The sequence below is a fragment of the Rhipicephalus microplus genome, chromosome 3, assembly GCF_043290135.1.
Source record: "Rhipicephalus microplus isolate Deutch F79 chromosome 3, USDA_Rmic, whole genome shotgun sequence".
Lineage (NCBI taxonomy): Eukaryota > Metazoa > Arthropoda > Arachnida > Ixodida > Ixodidae > Rhipicephalus > Rhipicephalus microplus.
Genome location: NC_134702.1, coordinates 245,204,765 through 245,218,950, shown reverse-complemented (window position 1 = coordinate 245,218,950; position 14,186 = coordinate 245,204,765). Strand labels below are relative to the sequence as shown.

Sequence of the window (14,186 nt, the reverse complement as noted above, 5' to 3'; positions counted from 1 at the left end):
ACCTTGCCTTTCGGCTCCTAGAATGTGGCCTTTGGTAGCGCTGCTAAACATGTCTCCATCCACGTCACGTCATCTGTTCAGCGTCCCCATGGGACTTCCATGCTCAAGTTTGCGTAGCGCTGTCTTAGCAGTCAGAGATCGAACTTTTGGTCGCTGAGAGCGGTCGCATTTGCTTTGTTTTCTCGTTGTGGGTGAGAAAAATGTGCCTCTTGCTGCTTCTGTCTGGCATTTCTCTCCCACAGCAGCGTTCTAAATACATTGAATCCTATGACAGCTAAGTCTGGACCTGCAGAAAACTATGTAGCAGCCACAAAAATGCAACAGACAGACAGGAACGTAACAATGGAGCTCTACTGTACATTCATCTGCACTTGTAGTAATGCAACAGTTTCACAGTCATTGTTAGCTGTACAGTATCCCTGTAGGTGTAGTTACACTAGCACTTGAATGCCTGATGCATGAAACTCTTTAGCTAAGTAACTGCTCAAAGACTTGCATTGATGAAACTTTTAGAAGTGAGGATGAAGAGGCACAACTATAATGAGGATGTAAAAGAACTAATACAATAGGATAAGTGGTCACTGTCAAGTTGATGTTTATTTGAAGAAAACTGGCTTCTTCTACTGTATCAGAATAAATATGCATACATCAGTCATAACTCTGGGAACAAAGCTTTCAATCTCCCTTCAGAAACGTTTCTCTCTCTTTGCAGGTAATACAGTAGAGAGAGAAATGACACATACATCGAATTTTTAACTGGTGTAATTATTTATGAAGCTGTGACTATGGAAAATAAACACGCTAATATAGAACATGGTACCAAACCCTATGGTGACAATGTGGTTTCTGGTAACGTGTTCTTAGTTTGTGTTTTAAGCGTAGAGTGCCTGAGGGTCCTGGCGTGTCGTCCATCCATACATCTCATGTGCTGTGATCATGCTCACAATAAAGCGCTTTGTACAGTCTATAAAAAAAGCTAGCAATGCTTGAAATTGGGTTTGAAATGAATGAGCAGTGTCTAAAATAATATAATTGACAGAAATGTCGAGGAAGTAATTGCAATAGTTAACTTAATGTGACTAAACACCTTTCACATACTTGCAACTGTCTCCGACAATGCGTAAGAGGGTGCAACTGCCTTGCCAAGCAAAAGTTTTAGTGAGATGCGTTACTCTAAATCAACCATTTTTAAGGACATCGAACCTAGTCCTAATCATTTGGATGAAATAGCACAAGCGCAGCAGTCCAACTTCTGGGTGAGGCATTGCGAGCCGTCTTTGTCAGCATCTCGTGTCTTGTCTATCATGTGGGAGCGTGATGTCTTAGACCACTGAGTGAGCAACTGGAGTGACAAGCTCATGAGGGGGCTGTGCATGTGAGCATAGCATGGAGGTCAGTGTTTGCCAGGCTAACTGAATAAGCAGTCTCGGCCCTTCTTCGTGTGGCTAGATGGACGAGACTCGCTTTCTTTCCTTTGTCTCTTCACCGTCCTTATTCATGCCCATAAAGGAGGCAACCAAATGTCGAATGGTTACTGTTACAGGCAGGCAAAACACGGTGCCAACAAGCCGTTCAAGTGTGAGCACTGTTCCAAGGGCTTCAATTTCCTGGCCCAGAAGAAGCGCCACGTGAGCCGCATTCACCTGCGCCAGACCAACCACGCGTGCACTATGTGCCCAATGCGCTTCATGACCCGGCGCGAGCTCATGCTGCACCTGCTCTGCGGACACAAGTGTGAGTCTTGCTCACTCGCTTGCCTCTTCCTCCGACAGGTGCCAGAGTCACTAGTAAATTGCATTTTTGGTTTCAGCGCAAAATCGATCAAAACGAAAGACGGAAGGGGCACAAACACCGCTCGCCTATGTCCCTTTCGTCATCTCCAAAAATGCATCCGTACCAACTAGCCCAACTTTCGAAGCTATTGCACTAGTAAATTACTGCATTATTTTTCACAGTAAGTGTGTAATGGGGAGAACTGTGTTGCAACTTGGAAATAAATTAGCAAACGTTTTCATGCGAGTCTGCAGGTGAACCTGCTCATGACGAAATTGAAGTGTTTCAAGTTTTATGTGCCACTAAATTTTTATTATTATATGCACATAAGAGAGAGTGCGGTGCTGCAGTTGAAGTCCTACAGTAGTCAGGCGGGTAGTGCTTCTCCTGTCTGCTCTGTCTTCAGATTGTTGTAGCCACTTTACCTCGATCAGTGGCTCTCACTTAGAGTGAAGAAACAAGGGACAACAGAGGAACGAGGACCACGGGACAAGTGCCGACTGCAACTGAATAAACATTCACTTGGCAGTCCATGCTACCTGTCCTGTGGTCTTCATTCCTTTGTTGTTCCACGTCCCGTTTGCACGGCTACTTTCCTTGCTCTAAATGTATGGACCACCTTGTTGCTGGTGGCTCTCACATTATGCTGCGTGAGACATGGAGTGGGGCAGCTAACCATCACGTACGACAAGTGGTCTTTTGAAAACTGGAAACTGTTAGCTCACTCAACGTGACACCCTTCACAGATTGCTTGATGGTCTGTTCATGGGCTCAGCCATAGTTAAAGAAAGCGCTGCAACCACAGTCAAGCTAGCTAGAGAACGAGATAAATGTTCTCCAGCCCCATCCACCTCCTTATGATTCACATTTTCACATGCCATAACTTTTTCTCAATGGATGCAGCAGCACAGCACTTGGTGAAAAACAGCCATGTGATGTGTGAAGAAAGCTATGAACAGGCAGCACAAGTGGCGTGCAGCCAAGTCCAGACGGCTGCATTTTTCCTTCCTGCATGGGAATTTTACGTTTCTTTGCTGGACATACAGCTAGGCTCACTTGTTGACATTGTTAATGCACCACAGGCAGGTCTATAGCCAAGGGAGGGCCTTTGGGGCTCACCTCCCCCTCTATTCAAATTTTGATAGGGAGGGTATTTTATCGCAAATTACAGCGGTGAAAATAGCAAAACTGTGGGTGTGATGCAAATTCGAATATTTATGTGTGAGTGGAAATTGAATCAAATACTTCTACAATACTTGTTGACTATTTCTAGAACATTTTTCAACTACTTCAAGGCACAATTGCAGGGAAAAATGTTGCAGAGGATTCCTAAGTATATTCTTATAAGTTAGCAACATAAAAGTGTTGCTTTTGGCTATGTAAATGATGTGCTGGCGGGAGTTGCCTTATCAAGAATGAGGCAATGTAGAGGCCGAATCGTATTCGAGTACTTGATTTTGTGCAACCAAAGTGTTGCCAACAACACTTTACACTTGAAAGGCAAAGGTGCTATTCCTCACCCTGTCCTCTCCTTTCAACTTCTATGGAAGCCCAATTGATGTGGTAAACAATGGTGTGCTCCCTTTAAGCTCAGATTTTCAAATCTGCCTTGTAGACATCAATACATAAGCACACTTGAATAATTGGATGCTAAATATATTTGGCGTCAAATTTTTTTGGAGCCCAAATTTCAGGGCCAAATCAACATTAATTGAGTCCCCACTTCTCATCTCCATGTTGGAACTAGCATTTTCTTGAAAATTGATTAGCGACTATAGCTAAGCTTCAAAAGCAGTTATCAGTTGTCACAAAGACAAGCAGTTCAGGGAAGTTATTGCGGCTGTGAACATTGCACATGCAGAGAACAAGTGTATGAGTACGGCATCCCTGGCATTCAAAGAGCTTGCGCTTTGAAATCACTGGCAATCAGCAGACGGAGAAGATGCTTCCTGAATACCACCCACTTTCCTCTCCTTGTCTCTGTCTTGCTGATGGTCCATGTCTATTTATTTGTGGCAAATGCAGGAAATAAGCAGTTGTGAGTCAGCGCTCGTGTCCCTTCTTCATCCCATGCTTTACGTTCACGCTGTTCCTACCACCATCCTAGAATGTGGCATTGGACATGACTGCATGGTCAGCAGAGGAAAGAATATTTGGCAGCAATGCGCAACACGATGAAGTTAAATGATCACTAGGTGCAAAGAAGCTTGCAGAAGTGTGCACATCACATTTTAAGCTGGTAAAATTTACTCGTGGCATGTGGTGTGCACCTCTGCATGTCTGACGTTCCAAATTCTATACATTGACACTGAAGGGTTTATGTATTTTCGCTTGCACTACTTTATCTTGCATTGTATATTAGTCTACCAGGGTTTGTTTGTGAACCTGAACTAGGAGAAGTTGGTAACACTTGTAATTTTGGCAAATGTTGTGTTGTCTTGACACTGATGATCCAAGTAGGTTGGGGGTTGAAGACAAAACTTTTTGTTTGGGCCAACTTGTACCCTGGAAATAAAAGTCCGAACTACAAGCACTTTGTGCATTGATGGTAGTGAATAGAACATCAAGCGTCGATAATCTGCCTAACTGCAAAGCACGCCGGCTTTTATGCATATTCTAATGAAGATTTTAGCATTATCTCGGGTGGCTGCTTAAGCTCTCAAATAAACTAGAGCCCTGTGCACAATCCTAATAGAATGATCTCTAACAATTTAGAAGCTTCTCAAACAATACGGTGCAGTCTGTGCGGAGTGTTGTTAACACTGAAATAAAACACTCGTGGCAATATGAACACATAGTGTCCATGGTAAAGATCTGAACATGTAAGGATGTGCCCCTCAGTGCTAGTGTTGCACTTCTAGAGGTGCCTGTTCCTGCATTGAGGGGCTTCACTATTGGCTTGTTGGCATCAGCATCACCAATGAAAGAGTGAGTGCAGAGTCTGACGATATCACGAACTACTGGCCTCTAACCTCTCCTTCCTCAATCATGCATGCTGGCCCCTTGGTTGGAGCTTGTGCCCATGCAGGGCTGGCATGTGCATTGAAGCTGGCTTCACTTGTAGTAGCAGGTTTGTTGGCGTTTTGCTTGGTTCGCGATGCCTGCAGTGCACAAAGCGGTGCGTATACACTTGCACGCAGGCAGTCTCTGTATTTTCACTGGTATAGCGCACCACGACAAGGACACACACAAAGGAGAGATTCACACACACACAGCGCTAACTTGCAACTAATGTTTTATTTGCGATCACACACGCTGTTTATACAACAGGAGACAGATAAAACATGGATAATGTCACGTCAAGAATACAGCACAGCCCATGCACGTGTCATCACTGATAGCGACAATCTACACTAGCTCGTCAAAGCGAAAATTCCAGATACTTATTTTCTTTAGATGATAATGCTATGGAAGCCACACTCACACATTTTTCTTTCATTTTGTCTATTTCAAAAGCTTCAATAATTTCACGTGTGGTTCTGTCACGGGCCTTAAAGAGTATACGGGTGTTTTGGAACATAGGGACGCAACCGCACCTCTGACAGTGAAGGGCCAAATGACCACATACAGCTCTTTCCACATTGTACTTGTGCTCCTTTAGTCTTTCATTCACACACCTTCCAGATTGGCCTATGTATTCGCAACCGCAAGTCAAAGGAGTGCTATAGACAACACCACAACAACAATTCACAAATTTCTCCCGGTGCTTAATCTTACAAACCTGTTTCCCGCTACTCTCTGCATTGACCTTTTTGCACATTCCTTGCAACTTTTCGGGAGCAGAAAACACTACATCCGCACCCGCCTTCCTTGCTATCCTTCGCAAGTTATGCGAAATGGCATGCATGTAAGGCACTACAGCAACCTTGCCTGCCTTAGTGGCGGTTGCCTGGTCTTTGCCGTTTGCCCTTCCTTTCCTGTTTATAGATTCGGCGACAGCGGTCAACAAGTGCGAGGGGTAGCCAGAGTTTAATAAACGTTTTGCTTGAGCCCACAAGCTTTCATCAAGCTTGTGGTGGCACGACTTCATCAGTGAATTCTGAAAACAGGATTTTATCACCGCACGCTTTACCAATTTCGAATGAGCGGACGTGAACGGTAGAACCGGTTTATTCCCTCGCGGTTCATAGCTCCAGCATACTCTTGCTGGCGAAAAATACAGCCCGAGGTCAAGAAATTTTATGAAATTGTCATGTGGTACTTCATGCGTCAGCACCAAGGGAGATAACACTGTCAAAAACATGACAAGCTTTGACGAGCTAGTGTAGATTGTCGCTATCAGTGATGACACGTGCATGGGCTGTGCTGTATTCTTGACGTGACATTATCCATGTTTTATCCGTCTCCTGTTGTATAAACAGCGTGTGTGATCGCAAATAAAACATTAGTTGCAAGTTAGCGCTGTGTGTGTGTGAATCTCTCCTTTGTGTGTGTCCTTGTCGTGGTGCGCTATACCAGTGAAAATGATGAATCCCAACCAACTAGCCCGGCAACGTGCCTTAGCAGTCTCTGTAGCAATATGCAACAAGTATTATATTATTACAAGGGCAAATAGCTAAAACTTCAAACATAGATGGCATTACCTTAATCATCAGGCAGCATCATAATCATCGGCAAGTATTTTAACCAGAAAGTGTTTTATGTAAGGGTCCACTAAGAGTTCAGTGACTTATTTCCGTCACGGAAACGATGTCGAAAAAATGCGCATGATCAAACGGCGAAGAAAAAAGAATGTTCTGTGTATGGCAGTCGAACTCATGACCTCTCGATCTGCATGCTGGACATGCTTCTCACTGTGCCGCGGTAACACACTTTGTAGGCTTTACAAACACGCCTTTTATTTTCATCACTTTCCTCTCACAGTGCGCTTATTCAGCAGAGTATTGTTGGTGTCTGGGAGCGTTGAAGTGAACGCATCGTGAACAGGGCTTCTGCACGTAGCATACGCGATGCGTATTGCTGTACGTACAACCCAGTAGGCTTTTTTTCAATTCAAGAAGTGCAATTTCGTGAGCAGCTGAACACACTGCGAGTGAGTGCCCTTAGTCCAAGCTTTGCAGATTGCATACATCCATATTAAAAATAGCTCTGCAATTCACACCTTCTTCGCCTGGCTTTAACACATTGTTTAATACCGCATTCCCTGCTTACGCTCACTTCAAGAAACATTGCAGCTGGGCTAGAGCCGAGATAAGATGCATGTTGCATTTTTGTCTAGTCGGCCCATAGTGCCGCGCTAATTTATTGCAACAAAAGTGAGTAGCGTGCATTCAATAACCCTTCAACAGGCCTCAGGATGGCAGCCTTAGTTTAAGTTATGCGTTAAGTCAGTGATGCCCTTCTGGCTGTCGCACTCCTTTCTACAATTACACTCTCACTGTTAACTACTACATTTGCCACAAACATTAATTTAATCATTGATCATAGATGTTAGTCGTTGGTATGGGTGCCACCAAGCGTCAACGTGGGTGCATTTGCATTAAGTGGCGCTTTAGCTGCCGAGCACTAATATAAATCGTGCTAGTTATTTCATGTCATTGTACAACAAACATTCAAGTATTAAGAGACTAATTTGAAGCGTGAAAAACAAAGACCAAAGAGAAGAGTGCAAACGGCGAGTGCTAAATTTTCTCTTCGGTCCTTATTTTTTGCTCTTTAAATTTGTTCCTTAATGTCTTACAAACTCGCCTGACCTCTTGTTCTTCTAAACATCGAAATACTTCTGTAAGGACGCATCTTACTTTCGTGTTATACCAGTTTCTATGGAAAAGGGATCAACCATGTTTTTTCTGTGTGCTTGCAGTCCAGCCGGAAATGTCCGACAAAGGTGCTGCCCTGATGCCTGATGGATCCGTAAGTTTTCGCTTTGCCTCTCTGTGATCCCAGTGGCTATAATCAGAGGGCCTTGATGAAACCTTGCCTCCAGTGATTCATGCCATGTGTGGTCTTTGGTGTAGAAAACTTTTTAAATGCAAATGCATTTCTTAGTCGGGTTATGTCAGGCATCCATTGAGATCCGTCCACCGCCCTTTTCCTTAGCAACAGCTGCGGGCACGCGCGTCCCTAGCTACAGGAGCTTCCACCATGTCACGCTTCGGTGTCGGCAGAAGTCAGCAACAGGTGCAAGCTCGTACGCTTGTTCTCTCCTCTAGCAACCGGAGCCCCCACCTTCTTGACTTGAGTGTGACATGCCACCGCCTCAATGCAGTGCGTTTGAAAGACGTTTGCAGCGTTTGTGGTGCCAGTGTTTGTGTAACATTTGTGTTGATAAAACGCTGACATTATGGCAGTCAGGTACGCTGACACGTGCAGTGCTTTGTCGCTCCTTCTTCTACCATTCGCTCTCTTTTCTCTCTGTGCCTCACTTTCCCGTCTGCTCGCGCCTCATTCTCGACCATTGACTGGGTGGGTGCCTTTCAAGAACATCTGGAAATGTGTGCTTGAGACGCCACTGTGAAACGCCAACGCTGAGCCTAGAACGCTGTTTGTTTTGCTCACTTCATAGTATTTCTTCACCGTGCACGCTGGCTACTAAAGCTGGACTCGCATACCTTGTTTCTCGCGACAGAAAAATGCCATGTGAGGTGAACGACGCTATTGGCTGCACGGTGTACGAAAAAAAACATTATTCTACTGATTCTGGGTTCTCACATGTGAAACACCGCTATGGACTCTACACAAGGCATTCGCATTTCCTCGCGCTATCCTTTGGTGAGGGGGGTGGGGCATTTTTTATTTTTTATTTTATGTTTCTAGAAAAGTGTTGGATGTTGCAGTTACCTGCTGACATGCCAGGCGCCAATGTTTTAGTTCTACAGCTGAACCCCTTTGTATTCGAAAAAAGTTGCGCTGATTTACTACATTGAAAACAGTGTACTGCGAGAATATTTCCAAGATAAAAAATTTTCTGGTCACGTGGCTGTCTTTTGAGCTTCCCAGAATGTCGTCTGGGGGTTGTTTTTGGAAAATTTTGTTTTAAAAGTACCACTCTTTCTTTATATAACAAATTTGATCTACATGTTAAGTAAATGTGCTTCTGTAAGGTATTTAAAGTTCAGTAATATTAGTGCGATTTACCCAAAATGTATTATGTTTGCATTTTTTCCATTGCAATTCTGCACTTTGTATGAATATTCGAGCAGTGAATACTTACTCCACAGAAGGTATATTTTGAGGAAACATTATCTTTAGGGCTCTCAAGCGGTTAAATTTTACAAGAAGAAATCGATAATTTCACAAAATCGTCATTTCTGTCCATATTCAGATGCAATTTCCATCACATATTGGTTCAAATAAATATTATCTTTATACTTAAATCAAAAGCAAATGAACAGTTATTTTTACATGATGAATTTGATCATTACAACTTTTGTTTCAAGGAAGAAAATAATTGTTAAAGTTTCCCAATGGTGGCTATCTCCCCATTTGGTTTTACAGCAGCCACCTTGAAATTCCCGATCGTAATCAATAAGAGTTTAAAAATTATTTTCTTCCTTAAAAAAATATAATGATGAAATTTGCCATATACAAAGAACTTTATTTGCATTCAATTTAAGCATTAAGGCAATTTTTAGTTGGACCACCACATTTTTAATAATGCCAAGTTCCTTTCCCTAAGTTTTCTTATCACCGCGCTACACGACGTTCAGTGCAAACCACACCTACGATGTTCGAGAAGCTTTGAGGCTTTAGTAGATTGTTTTGTCAAGATTATGCCTACTTCGGGAACAACACAGATTATTCGGGAAACTACGTCGCCGCTAGCGATAATGCTAGAATATTCGATGGCAAGGGTATAAATGCCGACACGCTTTGCCGCTTGTCGGCTGATCGACGGCCAACACTGCATTCGCCGCTATCATTGCGAGTGTGCTACTGTAACCCGACTTTGCTACTGTAACCCGAGTGACCGGGCACCGGTTCACCCAAATAAACAGTTTCATCTGACTATCCAGTCTCCTGCCTTCAACCACGTCACAACCTTGTGATAATATTTCAATATTTTAGTTAGACCATTACATTTTTAATATTTTAAACCTTCAAATCATATATTCATTCACAGCACATATTGGTATTGGGAAAAAATATATTCACACTATTCACAGAGTAAATTCAGCACCTGACAAGATGGTGCCGTCATCTGTCGACGTCATCTTTTATGTTCTTTTCATCATCCGCTTCTTCCCGTTAAATTATTTCGCTGCGACTGGAGCACCGACCTTGTGCTAATTGGGCGGCAGTTGAGTGATAAGGGGTTTGAGGTGCATAATCTGTACTGTGTGAGTACGAGGGTGAACGAAAGTGGGGTTACTTGTGGTGATTGCTTGGGTGACGTTGGTCACTTGGCGTAAGATGTGGTAAGGGCTGAAATAGCTTGAGAGTAACTTCACCGAAAGTGCAACATGGCATGAGAGTGACCAAGCTGGGCACCAGGACGACGTGCATTGTATACTCAAACCTCGATTTAACAAAACCGGATATAACGAAATATTGGTTATAGTGAAGTAAGTGAAAAATAGTCTTGCAATAGATATATTGTTAGGAATAAACCTTCATAACGAATTTTCGGATATAACAAACTCATTTTTGTGTAATTTTGTTATAGCGAGGTTTGAGTGTGTAAGTGCCTCTGATTGTTCTGCGAGTCTGCTAGTAGTTGTTGAGCAACTTTACCCGTCTCCTGGGCCTTTGTTATTGCTTCTCAAGCGTACTCAGTTGAGTAACTTAGTCCGTTCAGCAAGAGTGTGTTGAAGGTAGTGCAGGGTCGTGGCTGAACACAAGAAAAAATGGAGAGAACCCAGCAGCGTTGTGTCGAGGCGAATCTGACAATACTACAAGCACAAAATGGCCAACATATAACATTTTGACCAAACTCTTTGAGGTGTATAAAGCAGAAAAATTGTATGCAATATTTCTGAGCTTTGAGCACCTTGAATGTCTTTTCATAATGTGTGAACCAAAGTCGGCATTGTCGCGAGATATGCTACTCTCAAAATGATTTCTCTAATGACCATCATTGAGATAAGATTCTTCAAAATTAAGAATGCTCCTATGTGAGCCAAAAAATTTTTCTCTCTGAAATTTTCTAGCAGTTCATTGTTTTAGATGCTGTAAAACAGGCCAGTTTTTTTTTAATGCACTTGAGATGATTGCCAAAATGGCTGAAACTTGAAATGACCCTACGTAAAAATTAAACTGTATGATTAGTACCAGCCATAGCTTGACCTTGCTCAGTACACATGTAAAAACACATGCCAGAAATGTACAAGGTGTCGTTCTTTGTTCCCCGCTACAGAGTGCACCAAGCTTGAAGCTGTTCCGGTGCGAGCACTGCGACTATGTGTCGTATAGCCGCAAGGGCTACCTGCGCCACCTGGTCGACCACACGGGGGTGTGGCCCTTTGCGTGCGACCTCTGCAGCAAGGGCTTCATTGAGCGAAACCAGGCCGAGCGGCACATTCGCACAGCGCACACGAGTGAGAGCTACCCGTGCCCCAAGTGTCCCCGCGTCTTTGTGCTTCCTTCAAGTTTCCAGGATCACCTGCAGGCGCACGAGGAGCAGCGGGGCAGCACGTGCAGCCAGTGTGCCAAGTACTTTGAGACGCAGGGCTTGTACGACCTGCATCTTCAGGTGGGTCATCTGTGCTTTGCACTGACATTCGACCCTAGCCAGAAGGTCACTCCAGTAACACTGCAGTTTCTCAGTTTGGTAAAAGACTGTCGAAGGTTTCAGTGGGAAATCACCTCAGCATGGCTTCATCCCTCCATGCAGTTGTGGCCAGTAGTGGTGCCAAAGGTTATTCCGCATCTGTGGCAGGCCTGCATGGTTATTTAGTATTGTCAGAGGGCTAGAGAGGGGGGGGGTAGTATTGTCAGAGGGTATTGTCAAAGTCAGAGTATTGTCAGGGCTTTAGAAACAGTGGACCTGGTATTAGCAGCATTGTATACAAGCTGCATGCCTTGTGTTCTACCAAGCCAAGTTTGCATCCCACACACGTGCAAGGTCATTGCCTCTATTTATTGGGTGTGCTAACAATGTCGCGATTTGGGCCAGCCATTTATAAGCTGTTTTTTTTTCCACACGGTACTGTATGAGCTACTTCTCGACTCATTCGTGTCCCATGCATCAGACTGCTGCGATAGGCACACCATTAACTCTAAAAAAAGCTCAACTGTGTGCACGTGACAAAATGGTTGATCGCTTAAATGGGCTAAAAGGAAAGTTTGTTACCTAATTTTCTTGCAACGTTACATACGCAAACACCAAGTAACCTTTACTCGGTAGGATTTTAGTTATTGCCTCGTATGAGCAGTAGCCAAACCCTACCATTATGTCTGACTCCATGTAGTGAAGGCTCAGCAGGCCTCTGAACCAAATAATACACAGCTAAATGCTTTGGTTTCTAATTCACCGAACTAGCTGATTTAGTTGCGTGCTTCATGAACACGCTGAGCTAAGTTCAATGTGACATCTGTGCTTGTGCACCAGGAGTTATGTAGCGCTGGCACTAGGCATACCCCTGCTTTTCACGCATACAGTGAATGTTGCGCAGAAACACACGTCACTCAAAGTGAATGACAACCTTTAGAAGTTGCCTCGCCCCAGTGGTCTAGTGGCTAAGGTACTTGGCTGCTGACTCGCAGGTCGCGGGATCAAATCTCGGCTGCGGCGGCTGCATTTTCAATTGAAGCGAAAACGCTGTAGGCCCATGTGCTCAGATTTGAGTGCATTTCAAAGAACCTCATGAGGTCGAAATTTCCCAAGTCCTCCACTACAGCGACTGTAGTAATCAGATGGCGGTTTTGAGACGTTAAACCCCACATATCGATCAATCATCAATTAATCAATTATCAACCTTTATAAGTCAAGCAGGCTGTTGCAAGAGTTGCCTGGTGATGTTCATTGGTTGTATTCTGCAGTTTTGCTGTTCTTGATTACATGTTGCAGATATGTAAAGAGGTCATGTGCTATTTGGATGCAATGAGATTCATTATGTCAATTGATTTTCAACATAGTGTAGCAGTAATCTCTACTGTTAATGATATTTTTCAGCTATATACGAAATTTTAAATTGTTCAAAATGAACTAATAAGCATTTTATTGCATATAATTCACTTGAAAAAGGTGGTTTCACTGCAGTGTAGGCTTTCTATGCCATGGAGATTGGAGCCACTTTTCCCACTTCCACGAAATTTGAACTTCTGTGAAGCCATACTTCATGCTAAAAGGTGCTTATCACATGCAAACTGATTAGCTAATTTTTAATTTTAAAAGCATGTTGTATGACCTTTTATAGGCCACGTATGGCAAATTTTATAACATTAACGTATTGTGCTACTAATAGCTTGTGCCATGCTATTATTTGAATTTGCTTTCAAATTATTCAATGACAGTGGCCACTCACTTTGCCTTCATTCCAAAGCAAGAAAGTTATATTTGCACGAACCTCGGATTTTATGTACTTTCCACATCTCAAAATAGAAAAGCCGCTCGTTCCCCGATTGAAAATTATTAACACTAGGCTTGTGCAAATAGTCAATTTTAGTCTTGAAGCGAATTATTGATTCGGTCGAATAATTTCAATTTGAATTATGGTATGTGCCACACATTATAAAGAAAAAAGAGCATATTTGTCATGACCCAACTAACCTACTCGTTACTTTTTTTTAAATCAAGCAAGGCATGTTCAGCTGTCATTCTCTGTGGTACAAGGGGAAGTCAAAGCAACTTTGAGCAGTAACAGAAGATGAATTTCAGTAAAATGTGAGTGATAACCTGTAAAATATGTTACTTTTTCCAATTTACTTTACCGAGAGTATAACACGCTATAACCACCTTATAAACTTAAAAAAACGTTGACTCAATGTGAGGGCATTATGTTCATTCGGCTTTGAAGTGGGTCTTCACGGCAATGCGAATTTTCTTTGGATAAATAAATGTATTCATGGCATAGCACTCCTTTGCTGCTGTGAAACTACCAATATATGTTTATTCGTTCATTTCGAATACTTTGATATTTTCAATAATTTAGACTCAAATCAAAACGAATTCGAATACTGTAATATTTGTTCAAATATTCGATGTGCTTGAATGTTTGCACAAGCTTAATTGAAACAGTCACTGCACTAACTGGAAGGACTAGAATTTGTACCATCTAGCCAGTCCTTTTCACAACTTTGATGCCAAGGCTGTGCCAGCTTGCTCAGTGTGTTTGGAGTATTTACGCTTTTTTCCGCCCACGAAAACCTCATCATTAGGTCTCATGTGTGAAAATTTTATTGTATTTACCAGCTGCCACTGCCACACTGTTAGTGAATGAGCAACAAATTTTTGTTAAACCCACAGTACTCACAATGATGAAGCATGACAGTCTAAACAACAGTACATAGTAAGCAGCCATAAAAAAAAAAAA

The 14,186-nt window shown here is 42.8% G+C and overlaps 1 protein-coding gene across 2 annotated transcripts in view; it reads left to right on the top strand.

The window, feature by feature from the left end:
* Window positions 1-14,186, top strand: part of LOC119168853 (uncharacterized) — a 174,132-nt gene that overhangs the window by 145,613 nt on the left and 14,333 nt on the right. For both annotated transcript variants that reach the window (XM_037420148.2, XM_075890877.1), the window contains 3 exons: window positions 1,544-1,734; window positions 7,577-7,626; window positions 11,069-11,404. In XM_037420148.2, the coding sequence (XP_037276045.2) occupies window positions 1,544-1,734; window positions 7,577-7,626; window positions 11,069-11,404 (577 nt within the window). The remainder of the gene's footprint in view (window positions 1-1,543; window positions 1,735-7,576; window positions 7,627-11,068; window positions 11,405-14,186) is intronic.